At 48.4% G+C, this 16646-nt stretch overlaps 1 protein-coding gene across 2 annotated transcripts in view; it reads left to right on the top strand.

Annotated features, from left to right (window-relative positions):
• LOC119399583 (discoidin domain-containing receptor 2) overlaps positions 1-16646 on the top strand; it is a 204970-nt gene that overhangs the window by 154822 nt on the left and 33502 nt on the right. For both annotated transcript variants that reach the window (XM_049416971.1, XM_037666397.2), the window contains exon 4: positions 2997-3228. In XM_049416971.1, the coding sequence (XP_049272928.1) occupies positions 2997-3228 (232 nt within the window). The remainder of the gene's footprint in view (positions 1-2996; positions 3229-16646) is intronic.

Genomic DNA, 16646 nt, shown 5'->3' with positions numbered 1-16646 from the left:
GTGTGCGAGAAAATTTTCCCACCCCTGCCTAGCTTCACTGACGTCAAAATGTCTGCTTATTTTTCTTCATCGGGCTTTTTCCTTGGACCCAATACTTGTTGGCATGGCATCGAAAGCTGTGTGTCGTTCACCCCTGAGGACTCTTTCTCTTGCGTCTACCTTCATCCCATTCCGCCTGTCTGGTCTAAAAATAATAGCGAACAAACACTGTGACAAAAGAACTGCCACAGAGCGACTGCTTCTTGTCGCCCGTCTCTTATATGACAAACTTTCAACGCGTCATTGTTCCGGTTGAATCGCAAGTGGCCAGAACGTCTGCGGTGGCCAAGCGAGTGGCAGAGGCTGATGAGAGGGCGAGAGGTAGATCCGAGGAAACCGCGCAAAGGCATCGTGCTACACCCGCGGGGACCGCCGTTCAGTATGCGGACGCTGAGTAGGAGGCGCTCGCTCGAATCCGAACGCACAACAGCCAATTTTGCGTATACAGCAAAACCCATAAAGCGCCGCTTTCTGTGCACCACTGCGGAGAGTCTATTGATCTGGCCGCCTATGCGCCCTCGGTGGACATGAGCGCGTGAGTGTGTGTGTGCGCGCGCGCGTGTGGATTCATTGCGGTGCCGTAGCCCCTCCTACCTTTTTTTTTCTTTACCCTTCTTTTTTTATTTTGCTTTTTTCTTCTCTCTGTGCCACCAGACCTCCTTTGCGTGCTCTGCCGCCGAGTTACATCTGTCGTGGTGATTCATATCTCCGCCGGGCCACGTTATTGCCGCACTTTCCCAGCGGGCCTCCCGTGTGGACGCATGCGGTGGCGCCGGTTTGCGCGGCCTGCAGGGTTCATTTCCAGTGCGAGGAACCGTACCCGCGTGTGCGTGCGTGTACTGAGCAGGAATATACTGTACGGGTCTGTAGTCGGCGGCGCGGCCTCCGCGCTTGCCTGGCTGTACTGCAGCACGAAGCACATGAGGTCGCGCATGTCAGGGAATACGTGGAGGGGGTGTAGCAGTTGCTTCGGTGGCGGTCATCTGCGTGGGCGGGCTCATAAAGCCAGGAGGGTAAAAAGAAATGCTCACCGTTTAGCCAAGAACCAAACAGTCTTGCAATAAAAGCATGCAGATGGGTAAGCACGTAAACACCAGCCTGGGTGTGTGGGAGACAGACGGATCGTGGTTGAAAGCTTAGCCGTACAGGAAACAGTGATAAAATGAACAAAAAGGCCGACACTGTAGTGAAATACAGTACAAAAAGTTTGGAGGGAAGGACATCTGAGGGTAGGCTAACTCTTTTGACAAAAGTTTTTGTTCTAAATCTTTTTCGCCCTTTCGCTTCTCAATGCCATGGAATGACATGGCGTGACGAAAGAGGAATCAAATATGACCGCGAAAGGAACGTCACTTAGAGTAATGACACGACTTTGAGGCATCGCAAAAGGGACATTTTTTTTCTTTCCTTGGCATGTAATGTTAACGCTATCGTGCATGCCGTGACACATTTTGAAGATGAGCGTTATGCAATTGAGATTAGAATACAAGATACTTATGCTACAAATCACGCTGTGACGCTTGCATGGAACAGCAAATCAAGGAGTGAAGCTTCCTCGTACTGTTAGGTGTCCTCCAGCTGTTGCCATGCTATACACACGCGCGCTCACTCAAACAGACGCAGTGACGTGTCGCTACTTTAGCTACAAAGTCCTCGTCTTGAATACTTTAAGCAACGTCGCGATTGGAGCCGAGTCAGGTTTGGAAATTGTGAGCGAAGAACCCGCGAACGCGACGAAAAAAAAAAAAGCTTTAGGGCCGTTGCATCAGCGCCAGGCAGCGATGGTGTAACTTTTCGCCGTCAGTGCGCCCAAGGCTAACGCAACTGCTGCGCGTTTACCTACGCCGTGGCTTAGTCTCTGGGCGCCGGATTTATAGCGGCTTCGCGATGGCGCTCGGTCTAAGTCAAATAACTAGCGATCTTCTCAGGCGCACTCCTCTCTCGGCTCGGTGAGGTGCGCGCGCCCGCACTTCTCCGTGGCTGTGCAGTCTGAACCTAATGAATTCCATCTTGGGTCGCGCGGCGTGGTTTAATTAAAACCTGATTGTCTGTAGCCGAGGCAAGCTCGCCGGGGCCGAACGCTGGCCGCCAGATATGGCCGAGTCGAGCAGCCACCGCCGTTCTAATGGGGTTTCCCCGGAAACACGAAATCCGGGAACAAGGGGCCGCTTTTCCCGCATCGCGCACGCGAAAGACGCGCTTAGTAAAAGGGGAGCGAGGTAGATGGGGGTGGCAAGGCGGGCGCATTCCAGCGCGCTGTGCTGAGCGTCGGAGGAAGGAAGTGAGCCAGGTGCAACGTCTGCGAAACGCCTGGACAGACGCGATAGCGTTCCCTCGCAGGCTCTGGGCGCGTACCTAATGATGGAGTGCGAAGCATACGCGCACGCTCTGAGCGCCGATGCCATATTCCATAGGGGCAGCAGCTCCCAAAACTTGCCTCGGTTACTGGGGGAGACAGAAAACTTGCTTCGCATCCGCCCTCCCCCACTCTGTTTTTTTTTCTTTCATAAGAAGCAGTAAGACTGCCACGAAAGGCTCATCCGCGGAGTATTCTAAGGTGCCGTGCTGGAAAACTCAGCGCAGTGGATTCTCGCTCTCCTATAGCAACCTTCTCGCTGAACGCTAAGAAAACCGAGCTGAATTTTATGTACCAGTTAACAGTCTCCGAAACTTCCCACGTGGTTCTTACGCACCTGCGGTAGCAACGCGGATGACCACGGTGAAGACACCAGCTTTATTATTTTCATTCATGCGCGTATGTACTCCGGTCACGCGCGGAAAAGCCTTCGAATCATTCAGCCTGATGGACACAATGAATGGCGTGGGCACTCGGAACGCGTTGTCGGCCTCTCGATGCGAGCACGCCCCTCGCCGGCTCGTTGAGCCCATTTCTGTGGCATGCAAGTGCGCACTTTCGATATCACTTGTGTCTGCATTACGTATACCTCTCCACGCAGGCTTCTTCGAGAGCTGAACGGCGGCGCCTGGTGTCCGGCGCCGCAGATCTCGCCGCAGACGCACGAGTACCTGGAGGTGAACCTCCGGACGGTGCACGTTCTCACCTCTCTGGCCACGCAGGGCCGCTTCGGCAACGGCCAAGGCCGCGAGTTCGCCGAGGAATTCATGGTGGAGTACTGGAGGCCCGGGCTGCACAAGTGGCTGCGCTACCGAAATAGGACGCACCACGAGGTGCGTTTTATAAGACACCACGTAATTTTCCCTCCCCCATAATATCACTCTTTCTGCGTGGAACCTGCTTCATTATTATTATTATTATATTATTATTATTATTATTATTATTATTATTATTATTATTATTATTATTATTATTATTATTATTATTATTATTAATTTTTTACATCTCTTGTACTGTAAGTAATGGTTCCCCTTGCTATCACTGCATAGCTTACTGGTACAGCGGGTCTACTACCCAGCTCTGGCCAAAATAAGTGCACGTCACTGTTGGCCACCATATACTCGTGACAGGCAACAAAGTTATCCTGGCTCTTTTGTTACCACTACAAAAGTATTTTCTTTTTTCTCATTATTACAACAAGCTCGCTGTGGACCGTCACGATGCGTATTGTAATTTCCACGTGCGTGCGCTTATGTTGTTTTGCTTAAGTTCGCAAGCGCTTGATAAGTAGGGCAAAAAAAAAATATATCGTGTCGGGAGGAGAAGGAGGAAGGAATAGATGGAAGGACAGGGAGGTTAGCCCGTTCTCAGACCGGCTGGCTACCCTGTGCTGGGGAAAGGGTTAAGGGGAATAAAAGGTGATAGGAAAAAGATGTCGGCATGCGCAATGTGTCCACCAGCTGGGGACCATGCCACGGCATTTCTTCAAGCCCGATAGAAATTTCGGTTCCGGGTTATTTCTCATCGATTGACACGTGCCGTAACGAGAGGCGAAATAAATCAAGTAAAAACATTTGATACGGATGCTAGAGGACTGTACTACGAAATGCCTTCTCCATTAGCAATCGCTGGTGGAAGTTAGCTTTCTGTACCCGTCCCTCTTATCGCTGTTCTGGTCGCGGACTGTTGTCTGGTCGAACGGGCACTTTCCATTGGCCGGCGAGTTGTGCAACCAAGCACGAGCATACCAGTAGTAGAATTTGCTAGTTTCTGTGCCTGTTACAAAAAAAAAAAAACGAAATGGAAACACGTTCTCTTCATAGCGTTTCCTTAATGTTGCATGCCAAACAGTCGCTGATACTATAATGCCAACGTCTCGGTTATAATCTAAATCTTTCTTTCTTTCTTTCTTTCTTTCTTTCTTTCTTTCTTTCTTTCTTTCTTTCTTTCTTTCTTTCTTTCTTTCTTTCTTTCTTTCTTTCTTTCTTTCTTTCTTTCTTTCTTTCTTTCTTTCTTTCTTTCTTTCTTTCTTCACGTTTAGTTTAGCTAAGCTGTTCATAATCCCCATTAGAATAATGGAAGTGGTGGTTAAATGTATGTTATTTCGGCAGCTCTTTCAGTAAGTTTAGTTAATGAGACACATAGGCAGGTTGGTGGTCGTTGCAGCGTATACTGTTAGTTACGGAAACGCCCGTCGTTGTTTTTCGCTGTACGTCTCCGCTATTGGTCCATGGATAGTAAAACTTTCAAACAAACAAGAAAAAAATCTATGTGTACTTAAGCTCGCAGCTTGACAATAAAAAGATGGAAATACAAAGGGATTTCAAAAACCAACTAAAGTAGCTTCGTTGAGCTCACAAAAGTTTCGTCCAGACTGCAGGTTTACTTTCCGTGAGCCATGCACACGGCAATGCGTATTTTCTTCTTTTGTTTCTTTTTATGTTCTCTTGTCCATGGGAGAGGCGGCATTCTTTAGTCCCAAGGCGCAAAAGTACCCCACCAAACAACTGTGCTATGCGAGAGTTCCTCGCGTTCTTCTCGGAGTGACTGAGTACGGAATGCTCAGAACGCAAGAAAAACGCCTTCGCTGCGGCAAGTCCTTGCGAAGTAATTGCCACACAATGTGACTACCTGCGCCATCCGGGGACTGCAACTGTTATATGGTGTGGATGTTTTCGCACGTCGCTTCCTCCCTCAACTCTTGCAACCGTCCTCCGTCTCGAAGCGCTTCTTCAGGGCAGACGCTCCACACAAATTCCTTCTAGGATTCTCTCTCTATGTTATGGCATATCAAAAAAAAAAAAAAGATCGCGGCATAGCAGCACAGCGTGCAAAACGACAACGACGCTGTTTCTGCCAGCCCTCCCCTAACTCCACTATGGATTTTCTAGTATAGTTGGGCATCTTAAGAACATGCAGTGCTGGTGAAGTACGGCGTAGCTGGGGTTTAGGGGCTTAGTCAGAAATATTTTCCAAGGTTTCGGGGAGGAGGGTTCCGACTCTGACCCCTGTTTGCGTATGTTGGTGCTTGTGTTTGCATATGTGCGTACATAATTTAAACTATTTCGGCGTGGGGCGGGGGGGGGGGGGGGGGAGGAGCAGATTGAACTCCGCAGCAAACCCCCGGGGCTACGCCACTGCTTGAGTTTTTACGTTCCAGATGATACAGCGCACAGACAGGTCATACGTGTGTGCATATGGGCTGAAGCAGCGCACAGCGCGGGTTCTATGCCGCAGCATTTTTTTATGTGTATCTGTTAAAAAGAACAAGCATGCTTTTCATCGGTTCCCTACAAGTTTCTGGAAGATCACACAATGCCTGCGACGTAGCACGGCCTTCCATCCTTCAGTTCATATCCATGCAGTTCATGCAGTATTCCCATTCGCTCAATCATACATAAAATGTCGAGGCAGGATTTTTCTTGGCCTGGCTTGTGCAAAGCTTAACGCGCAAAACAGCCCGGACGTCAGAACACAGAGTACGAGACCCACGTACAATTTGGCGCATCGTTGTGGCGTTCATTGGGCCTCTGTGTCCAGTCCATGCGCTATTGGCCGCGAGATCGACCTATAGGTGGCAGCACCGTCGCCGCGTTAGTGTGAAGAGGCCTTCGGCGGCGCGTATACCAATGCACACAGCGGCGCTTCGTTGTGAGCGGTTTGAGCAGATTGTCGGCGAATAAAATGCGTTGATTTCAGCTTACTGGTAATGTATACGCTCTTCATATGCACAAAGATCATCGAACGTTACTATTACTAGTAAGAGAAGCGCAATCTGCCGATGAAAGGGATGCTCGCCCTGGTTGACAGTGCGCTTACACACTATATGACGTTTTTAGTTGTTTTCTCTGTAGGTGTTTAGCTTGTGTTCTCTGCACTACGCACTGCTGTAGCACGGCTGAACTACTTAAGTGTTTACTTCTAGTTCATTTGTATACCAGCCCATATTCATGTCCAATGAGTTCAATAGCACTGTTCGCGCGAATACGCATACGCATTTTTTTTTATTGTTCAGTTCTCCATGAAAGGTAGGATAGTTGATAAGTTTTGTCAGGAAAGCTACGTGATTGACAGCGCTTCAGCGCCACGGAGACGTTCAACGCGTACGCACTTGTTTTTGCTCCAGTAACAGAATAAAAAGGTAAGAGCTTAGCACAGAGCTTTGATCAATTGCTTACGTGCACGACAGTGATTCAACAAAGGTCCGGTTATTTTATGGGAATAAGGGTCTTTTCTTTTCTTTTTTTTTCAAACTAATAATGTCCGCAGTCTTCCATCAATTTCGAACAACTCCACACAAACGCTCAATATAATGTAAAAAAAGGATGAGGTGTTGCGTGAAATTATACGACAGAAATGTAAAGCACGTCATCGAGATTAATTTTGAACATTTGGGTTCTTCAAAGCGTACCTGAATCTAAGCACACGGGTGGGTCTGCATAAATTTCGCCCCAAGTTAAAATTGCGCGCGGCAACTCCGTTTTATCACTGCCGTTTCATTCCATTTTGTTTTTTTTTAGGGGATAGTTTGAGTACCGAAGTGTCACACTTCACGTGATAGAAATATTTCGCTGTAGCGGGACCACTACATTAAAAGGACATCTTAAGCACAACTAAAGTTCATCGCACAACCATGAACTACAGTGCCGCAGTTATACACCTAACAACAACGCGAATGTGCATGGCCTAGAGCCTCGTTTTTGTTTACCAACGAGTCGCTAAAACGGTGCCTTCACACACTATTTAATGCTCCTCTTGTTTGGGGCTATGCCAAGCGCACTTTAGGATGTCCTTGAACCAGAAAGCGGCACCAACACTGAAATCATTCTGGCGAACGAAGGGTACGACACCAACACACAGCCCTCTCGAAAGTCGCACTCACTGATTTAATTACAATGCGCATGCAGCCGAGCAAGCCCATTTGCTTCTGTACACCACGTTAGGTATACGTACTATCGCGCTCAGTATGAGCTACATTCCGCGAGCGCGTGGCCGAGTGCCCTGCAAGGTTGTAAAGTGACGCCGATCTTGGCATATTTTCGAGTTATTGGGAGAGAGTTTGGCTGTTCCTGCGAGCGCGCATCGCCTACACTTGCGTTCTCCCTCGCCATCGTTTTGCCCTGCGGTGATATCAGCTTAGAAAATGATAACTTCGCGGGTGAAAGCAAGCAAGTGGGGGCGATACACGCTCGCACGAGCAGCCACACTCTCTCCCGATTGCTCGAAAATATGCCAAAATCGGCGCCACTGTACAACCTTGCAGAGCGCTCGGCCACGCGCTCGCGTGATGTAGCTCATACTGAGCGCGATAGTACGAGCAGTTAAACTCGCGCTAACATAACAGAACAAACCGCCCTTTGAGAACGTGCAGGACGTACGCGCACATGCAGACACGACGTGGCTAGCAGACGACGCAGGGAGCAATCCACACTGGGCGCGCTTCAGCCAGTAGCCGCCAGGCGGCGACTCCGCTCGATCTCGCGGCCAATTCTCTTTTTCCAATAAGAATTTTTAACTTGTCCCAGCTGCGTTTTACTTCCTTTCCAGCAACTCGATATACATTCGCCGTTTTTGTACAACGTTATCAGTATTGTTGCTGCTGTGACCGCAACAATACTGATAACGCATATATGACGCATATATGACGTCAAGTCCTCGCAGCTTTGTTTGGGTCCTTGCATTCGCTTCACGCTGGAGGTAACGATAACCTCAAAGCAACTGAGAATCGCCGTGACAAACAGCCTCAAAATAGAGTACTTTCTTTCTGAACAGCCGACCAAAAACCGCAGACATCTTCTTGCACGTTTCGCAATATCACATTTTTCGATCTCTGGTAGCCGTGTCTTCATCCCATTAAGCAATATAGAACGTACGTACACAGCATATGATCAGCGCTGAGAAGCAAGTGCCACTGTTCAGCGGTGGCACGAATGCCACGGCAGGTTAGAGCCGGGGGAACAAGGCCTTTCTCTGTTAAGTGAGCGGAAAGGAAAATATATTAATGAAAAGGAGAGAGCGCGCACGCGAGAGAGAGAGAGAGTACAAGGTTCGTAGAGACACCGCGGCACTGACAGCGCGCCCGTCTCGTACGCGACACCCCGGAGGGTTGCAGCTTGGCAGGGGACCCACGACCTGTGGTTCGCAGAGAGCGAGTTCGCGGCGCTTGGTCTCACCACTGCGGGCTTGCCGTTTTCAGCCGTGAATTAGCGCGGCAACGGCCGAGTCGTCGTACACGGTGCGATGTCAGGCGCTCGAAAAGAAACGCCATCACCGCCAGGGCAATATACCGCGGGGAGAACCCCACACAAGCACATACACACGTAACAAAAAATTAAAGCGTGACGGGACTGGTAAGGATGGCTCTGAATACGGGGGGGATGCGAGGACAAGGCGTCGTCCTTGTTGGAGGGCATGGTAGCAGCGCCATCGCCGCCTGTAATCAGACGCCGTAGTTCAGTGCTGCGCCTCTTTTCGACCCTCGGAGCGCGACGCATACTCACCCCGTGTACTGTGACGGTCTGAGCGGTCGCCTCGGGAACGTTTCTTCGGGGTGAATATGTACCCGCGTCGCAGCTCGGGCGGTGGTAGCCAACGTAGTGCCCGCATTCGTCGCGCACCAGCAGGTACCACGTCTGGCTGAGCAGACGCCCGAGAGAAGCCGGGATGTCTGTCTCTACCCGTCTTCGGAGAAACCTTATTTTGGTACTGCAGATATCGGATCGGTTGTTGCTACAGCTTGAAAAAAAAAAAAAAGATACGTGCCAACAGTTTCATTTTGCAAGTACCAAGAGTAAACGATGGAACAAGCAGACAGTCGAAACAGCCGTTCGTAATTATTCCCCTTTCTTTCGGGCGAAAATTGAACCGCTTTGTTCGATTTCGTTTTGTTTTTTCTCTATTCGCGGATAAACTTGCCATCAGTCCATCCCGCTTTTCACATTTTGTCCCGATAATCACTGTAAAACGGAACACCGGGTCAGTGTTTCGTCCTTTTTCTGCGGTGTGGTCTTTCTTTACGTTCTATGTTGGCCAGACATATTTCTTCATGCACATGGCCTGTTTGAAGTGAATTTGGTAACTACTGGTATTATAATTATTCTTCGAACAGATTCTCGTTTGCACCAACAGCCTTGATATTTGACGGCGGTGCAACCAATGAAAAAATTCGGCAGATCCCACGCACTGTGGGAATCGATGTAATGCGAAGCAGCCAGCAAAGAGCTGCATACATCGCCTTGTTTGTGTTTGAGCCAAATGAAATCATTCATGCCATGGCATCTAGTCCACCATATATCGCGCGCTGTTTCAATTCGGAGAAAACGGGACGCACGTTTTATCGAGGCTTTCTCTATTTCGGCGAATACGTTATTTGTGACAAAACAATACTTGAACTGTGTTTGGACAGTGGTTATACGTTGTTCAGATAGAAATATACCAATGTGTGTTTTTTTTTGTTTTTGTTCGTAGACCATGCGCATAAACCTGCTTGTTTTTCCGGTAACATATTTCCTATAGGTGACGAGCTGCAATTGCGGTCGCTGATTTGTTATCATACGAGCTGACAGTCGTTTCGTTTGTAAGAGACACGCATAAAAAGTTTAGTTAAGGCACTTAACAGACATCCACATATGCTGTGCACTGTCGTAAGGAAGTCTAAACTGAGTACCTTTAACTATGTGAGTAAATATTTTTTTTTGTATACAATATAGGAACGCTAAGTGCGAATGCTAAGCTAACCTATAATTTGTAAATTACATTTATAGCAAAACAAGAGATATGTCTTACGCTTCAGCGAGGTCTTCGTAAGTCAGAAAAAACAAAAGAACAAAGATAAACCGGCTAAGGATATCATGAGGCTGTGACCGCGTCTTCTTAAAACTAGAATTTAATAGTTCATCGAAGGAAAACAAATCTGGCTCGTACTATTGAGCTGCGATACCATTTCTTTTAGATGGTCATAAGACGTGAAACTTTACTGCGAAGTTTCCCGCTATAATGGCATTGCAGTATACAAGCGATAATTCAAGTTGAACTTCGCTAATAACCAATACAGACAGAGGCGCCGTTCTCAATCTCCATATTTCCTACATTTGGGATTGTGTTTCAAACACGTGTAGCTTCTATATTACTGTCATATTTCGCCGAAGCATGTGCATACGTACCATGATCTTGCATCTTTAAGTAACAATAGCATGCAAGTAATTAGAATTAAACACGCCCATGTTAGAGGTGGTCACCACCGTTCCGCATTCGCTAACGCATAAAGTAGTGCTTCCTCATAAAGCACCGCTCGAGTCCAACTCCAATATATAGGCGAAGGCAGTAAAACACGGAAGCTATACCGTCGCGACGTCTTATACTCCCCAGAAAAGGCGCGGTTGTGTTACATCCCGGCTTCTATTTTACGCACACCTTCAAAATAGTTCGAAATGTATAAGCGACCGCATTTAACACCATCTCGTCCCATAAACGGGGGGACATTCATGCGGCGGCGTTTCGCGCGGTTATCCGCCGCCACCACCGGAGCCGCGGAGGCGGCTGCCTGAAAGGCCGAGCCCTGATGCGAGCGCTGAGCCCCTCGCGTCTTATCTCACCGAACGCATCTCTAAACCCGAAATATTCGCCTCCCGAGAATCCGCACCACCCGCGTGATGGCGAAGAAGGGCGACGACGACGACGGCTCGTGTGGAGATCTCGGTACCCGAGCTCCGGCTGCAGCGCACGGTTCGCGAGGCGCCCGCTTTAGCAACATTTCGGCCATGCGCGCGCGATTCCGCACCGCGTAAAAATGGAGCGCGATGACAAAATGCGCTTGACGCCGTCGCCAGGCGCACGCAGCACGAGCGTGGCCAGCGTCGCGAGCTCGCAGAGGTTCGCCCGCCGCCGGCGAGCGCCGGAGCGAGACGGTATCCTATCTCGCGTCGACATCGCCTTATCCGATGTTGCAACTGCGCGCGCCAACCGCCGCTCGGGGTAAAACCGCGCCAGGTGTACGGGCGCGCGCTCTCTTCAGCGCCTGTGCAGCTGACGCAATCTCGCAATACAGTATAGCTTGCTCGTCGTGGACGAAACTTCGCGAATGTATGAAGGTATATATGCGGGGGTGCAACGTACTGTGAAACATGGTTCGCCGACGAGAATAGCTGGAACACGGCCGTGTGCTAGAAACGCGAGGAACTCGAAACTTATAGTGCGACGAGGACCCAAGCTGCACAGCGGGAAAAAGGGAACCGCTTTCAATCTCGTAATACGATGCGACTGCAGCGCGCGGGGATGTTTCATTCCGTGATTCTGTCGAAAGGGATATATAGGCCACGGATAGAGCCTGGGACGAATGCGTCCCTCGCGGACGCGGGCGGGAGTGATTCAATATTCGCCATGGGCTGTACTAGACGCATTTGCGTCTTATCCATTTGTAGGCTGTACAAATCTGTATTTCTTGGAGGCTGCACAAATTTGTAATTCTTGCCGTCATCGCGGCCATGCTGTTTCAGAACATTCGCGACTGCTGCTGCCGCGTGAAGCAACACTGCATTATGTATGATCGCGCAAGCTCTTGTTGGGAAATAGCATGAGTTAAAGCTTAGCGAAGAGATATATATATATACCGATTTATCGACAAGGTATTGACCGTCATATGCGAACGCAACCATGCCATCTTCAAGTATTCTTACGGAGGGCCAAGCTTTGGTTTGTCTCTGGGAGATCAATCTGACAAAAGGCCTCTTGCCTAACGCTGCATCCAACACCAAGCACTCCATTTCAACAAACGGAATGTTTTCCTGAGAGATGCTTCCTGAGAGTCCGAAATCTTTTGCAGGGTGGATTGAACACATTATGTCAACAGAAGTAAACAATCTTGTAAGTTGAACGATACAATTCTGAACACACACAAAAAAAAGACAGAAAAAGAAAGAAAGGGAAAAAAACGTTTTTAAGAAGACTACCTTGAGCAATGCATGTGTAAAAAGTAAAATAGTAAAATCATACAGCGTTTACAGAGGTAAGTTGTCCCAACCATTAATGCGGCGCGGAAAAAAAGAGTATTTGAATAGGTTCGTTCGGGCAAAATGGGGGTTATGGCATTTGGGTGATGTTGGCGAGTAGGCCTCGTCATCAATGGACATGATAGACTGCCGGGTCGAGTGCGAGTTTGTTAGAAAGTAACTGTGAAAGAAATTCAAGCCGTAATTCTTTTTCGACGCGATTCACGTGTCGGAGAATTTCATTAGACTGCCTTAGTTCACTTGGTGGGTCGAATGTTGAAAACTTGTTATAAACAAACCGGATTAACCTGTCTTTGAATTCGCTGGAGCTTCTTTGGTCGCAGTCATGGCGGCGAGTGTTCTACACTCGTCGCCATGGCTGCGATCGGCGCTGACTGACACTCCCAGGTATAAATGCCCATATATACCCGATAAAGTGGACGGTGGGATGACCGCCGCCGTAGCTCAGTGGTAGAGCATCGGACGCGTTATTCCAAGGTTGCAGGTTCGGTCCCTGCCGGCGGCAAGTTATCTTTTTGTCCACTTTACTTTCTTCACACTTTATCCTTATGAAGTTATCACAACGAATAACATCCCCTATACATTCCTTGGCATTATTGTCTGTTAGTTCTCATTATTATCGTGTCTAACAAAGAAGAACGAGTCCATAAAAGTAGTCTTCTTTCCTTCATTGTGTGTAGGGTCCCATGCAACGCAGGCGTACTCGAGCTTCGGTCGAATTAAGTAGTAAGAAGCGAGAAGTTTAACAGAGGCTGGGGCACGTTTAAGTTTGTATTTAAGAAAACACAGTTTTCGGAAGGCACAGCAAGATATGTTTTGCACATGAAGGTTCCAGGACAGGTTGTTGCAAATGGTGACACCTAAATATTTATATTTAGTGACTTCTTTAAGTGCAGAGACGCCCAGCATATAATTGTAATATAGAGGTGTTTTGTTTCGGGAAATTAGCAAAAAAAAAAACATTTTTTTTCTATATTCAAGGTCATCTCCCATTGATTGCATCAATGGAAAATTTGACTGAGGCGTTCATTCAGATCATCTTGGTCACTAGCGCGGATGATGTCTTTAAACAACACACAATCGTCTGCGAAAAGTCTTATTTGGACATTCGGCTTAACAACGCCAACAATGTAATTAACCTACAAGAGGAACAACACACTTCCCTGCGGCACCCCAGAAGTGACTGGCAAACAGGCCGAGTGAGTTGAGTTGTTGAGTTGAATAAACTTTATTTGCCCAACGGTTGTTATTGTGCCCGGGGCTAGGCTGCCAGGGATCCACCATTCGAGCAACATCTTCCGAGGTCCTCGGCGACTGCCCTGGCCCGCTGGACGGCCCACTCTTGGTCTTCGGGGGCTTCGCTGAGAAGGGCGGTTCGCCATTGCTCAGCAAGGCGCCCCGCTTCAGAGGGTCCTTCAGTTGTGCTCGTCCTTCCTCGTAGTCTATATTTCTTTCGCATTCCCAAAGTACATGGACCATATCGGCCCGTCCGTGCTCACACCACGGGCAGCCAGGCGACGGGAGCAGCGCGGGCCACAGGCGGTGCAGGAGGTAGGGGTTGGTGAAAGTACCCGTCTGCAGCCGCCTCAGGTCCACCGCCTGCGACCTGTCCAGACGCACGTGGGGTTTTTTTAATGCCCACCTATATACACGAACTGCTCGGGATTGTTTAGGTATTCAGCGATCCAAGAAACAAGCACTTCAGGAATACCATAGTTTTTAGGGGCGAAGCTCCTTAAGGCGGCACCCGTTCGTCCCTCGTAGTCATCGTAGTAGTGCGTAACAAGTCTTACGCTTTGACCTCCAAGGTGGTGCCGGTGGGAGATTTCTCCTGTGCGTTGTTGAACAATAAAAAATTCGCAGCGTGCGCGTTAACTAAAAGCCGAATTCTTCTGTCTCTCATTCCCCATTAGCAGCCATTGGCATGTTCCAGTAGGAAACGTTAGTAGAAGTAGAAGTGTAAGTGTTAGCTAAAAGCCGACTTCTTCTGTCTCTCATTCCCATTAGCAGCCATTGTTTACCTCCAAGGTAGTGCCTGGTGAGATTTCTCCTGTGCGTGATTAAACAATAAAAATTTTGTTCAAAACGCCGTTGATTGATGAAATAAACCAACGAAAGACGCCAGATGTTTTGTAAAAGCAGAACGAAAGAACGCCAGATGTTTTTCTTAAAGTGTAGTAGTAGTAGTAGTTGTATGTAGCCACCTCTCCCGATCGTCAACGGGCGAGGTGGACCGGCAACGGCGCGAGGACCCTGCCGTACGAGAGTTAAATCACACTAAAAGACATACTTTGCGGGCGATACACTCTAGTGAGCTTTCAACTTTCCGTCTTAATGTACATGAAAAAGAAATTATTTCTACGAAAAACGCAAGGCACACCTTGAGCAATATATTTGGTTTTGGGACGCTAAATGGAACCATGAGGCGATGCGAAGCCGGAGCACTTGCACGATCGCGTTCCGTTGGCTTTCGTTGGGCATGCTACCGACCTCGCGTCGTGGAACGCGCGTCCTGTCTTCCCTCTAGCCTTGCCTTTAATTCGCACAGGGCGAGCGGGGAATGCGGTCGCTCTTGGCGCTCTTTCGCTCGGGAGCGGACTTCTTCCTTGCATTTCACCGATCACAAGTGATAATGAAGGGACCACGTAAACCAACAGTACAATAAAAGTTTGATGTATAATATATACACGATGTTTCACACTCTTTATATTATGTACTGGGCGCATTTCACGGAAGATTTTCACGGTTTACAGATGATTCCCTCCGTAGCTTCGCCCCACTCATCATCATTCACCCCGTGGATATGCTGTGTTTAGCTTAAATATTAGTTCGGAATAAGGTACCCTATCAAAAGCTTTACTAAAATCTAGAAAAATAAATCAAATTGGTTATTATTATCAATAGTAGAAGCAAAAGTGTGAATGACAGTGACTAGTTCTGTAACTGTGGAACATCCCTTTCTGGAACCGTGCTGAGAGCTGGTTATCAAATTGGTTATTATTATCAATATTAGAAGCAAAAGTGTGAATGACTGCAGTGGCTAGTTGTGTAACTGCGGAATATCCCACTGTGTTTAGAGCCTGTTAGAATTTTTTTTCTCTTCAAAAAGCTCATTCAGGGCTTTTGCAATAATATGTTCAATTAGTTTACAGCAAGATGATGTTAGTGATATGGGACGATAGTTTTCTAAGAGGACACGATCGCCTTTTTTAAAAAAATGGGGAACACTCAGGCTGTCTTCCAATCTTTCGGCAAACTCGAACACGACGAGGAAGCATGAAATATAATGACGAGGTACTTTGCAAGAGGTTCGGCATAGCGGTGAAGAAAAACATTTGGAATATTGTCAGGTCCAGAGGAAGTTTTAGTTTTCAGGTTAAGTAGCATTGAGATCACTCCAGGATAACTAATAAAATTCGAAAAATTTGTAATGGCAGCGCCGACAACTGGGCCTGCAGGAAAGCCATCAGTTGCAGCAGAAATACACTGTTGAAGTACGAGTATGTGTTGAATTGTTCAGCAATGCCTCTTTGTTCACTAATAATAACACCGTTATCAGTAATCTGTGACACTGTTTTCTTCTTTTCGCCTAAGTAATTCCAGCAATTAACGATTCCAAGGAATTAAGTAATTCCAGTAATTCCAGTCATTCGCTTAAGTAATTCCAGTAATTAACGACGATACGCACAGCCACGCGCATTGTTGGTTGTGGACGGGGTAATGCTGTGGACGCATGATTTGGCTTCGCATCGCGTCTTTTGAAATCACTTTGACAGCACGCATGCGATGGGCGAGAGTTGCGAGACCACGTGCGGCCGTTTGTTTGCGTATTTCGGCTCAGCACGAAGTCCACGTGCTGGCAACGTGCAACTCCCAGAGTTCGAGACAAAGCGCTCGCGAGTCGGCGCCAACGTCTATCGGCGTCGTATACTGCCTCTGCGGGGCGCGCTCGCTTTCTCGTGCCAGCGCCAAATGCACAGTCACGACAGAACCACTCCTAGAATCAGCGTTCTGCCCCCCTCCCGCCCTCTTTCTGTGCCCTCCTCCGCGGCCCATCCGTCCTCGCCAGGTGGCCCCAGGGTGCGAATCCGACCGGCGGGAAAATAAACACCGGTCCGTGGACCCCGTCCGAAATCGTAAAGCGGCCGCGCTTACGAACATAAACGCTCACGCGCCGCTTGCGCGAGCCTCGCCCAATTGTTTTACTGCTGGCGCGCGCATCGCTTTCTTAGCCGCAAAGTTAA

The sequence above is a fragment of the Rhipicephalus sanguineus genome, chromosome 1 (genome assembly GCF_013339695.2).
Source record: "Rhipicephalus sanguineus isolate Rsan-2018 chromosome 1, BIME_Rsan_1.4, whole genome shotgun sequence".
NCBI classification, from domain to species: domain Eukaryota; kingdom Metazoa; phylum Arthropoda; class Arachnida; order Ixodida; family Ixodidae; genus Rhipicephalus; species Rhipicephalus sanguineus.
This window is presented reverse-complemented; position numbering and strand designations above follow the sequence as displayed.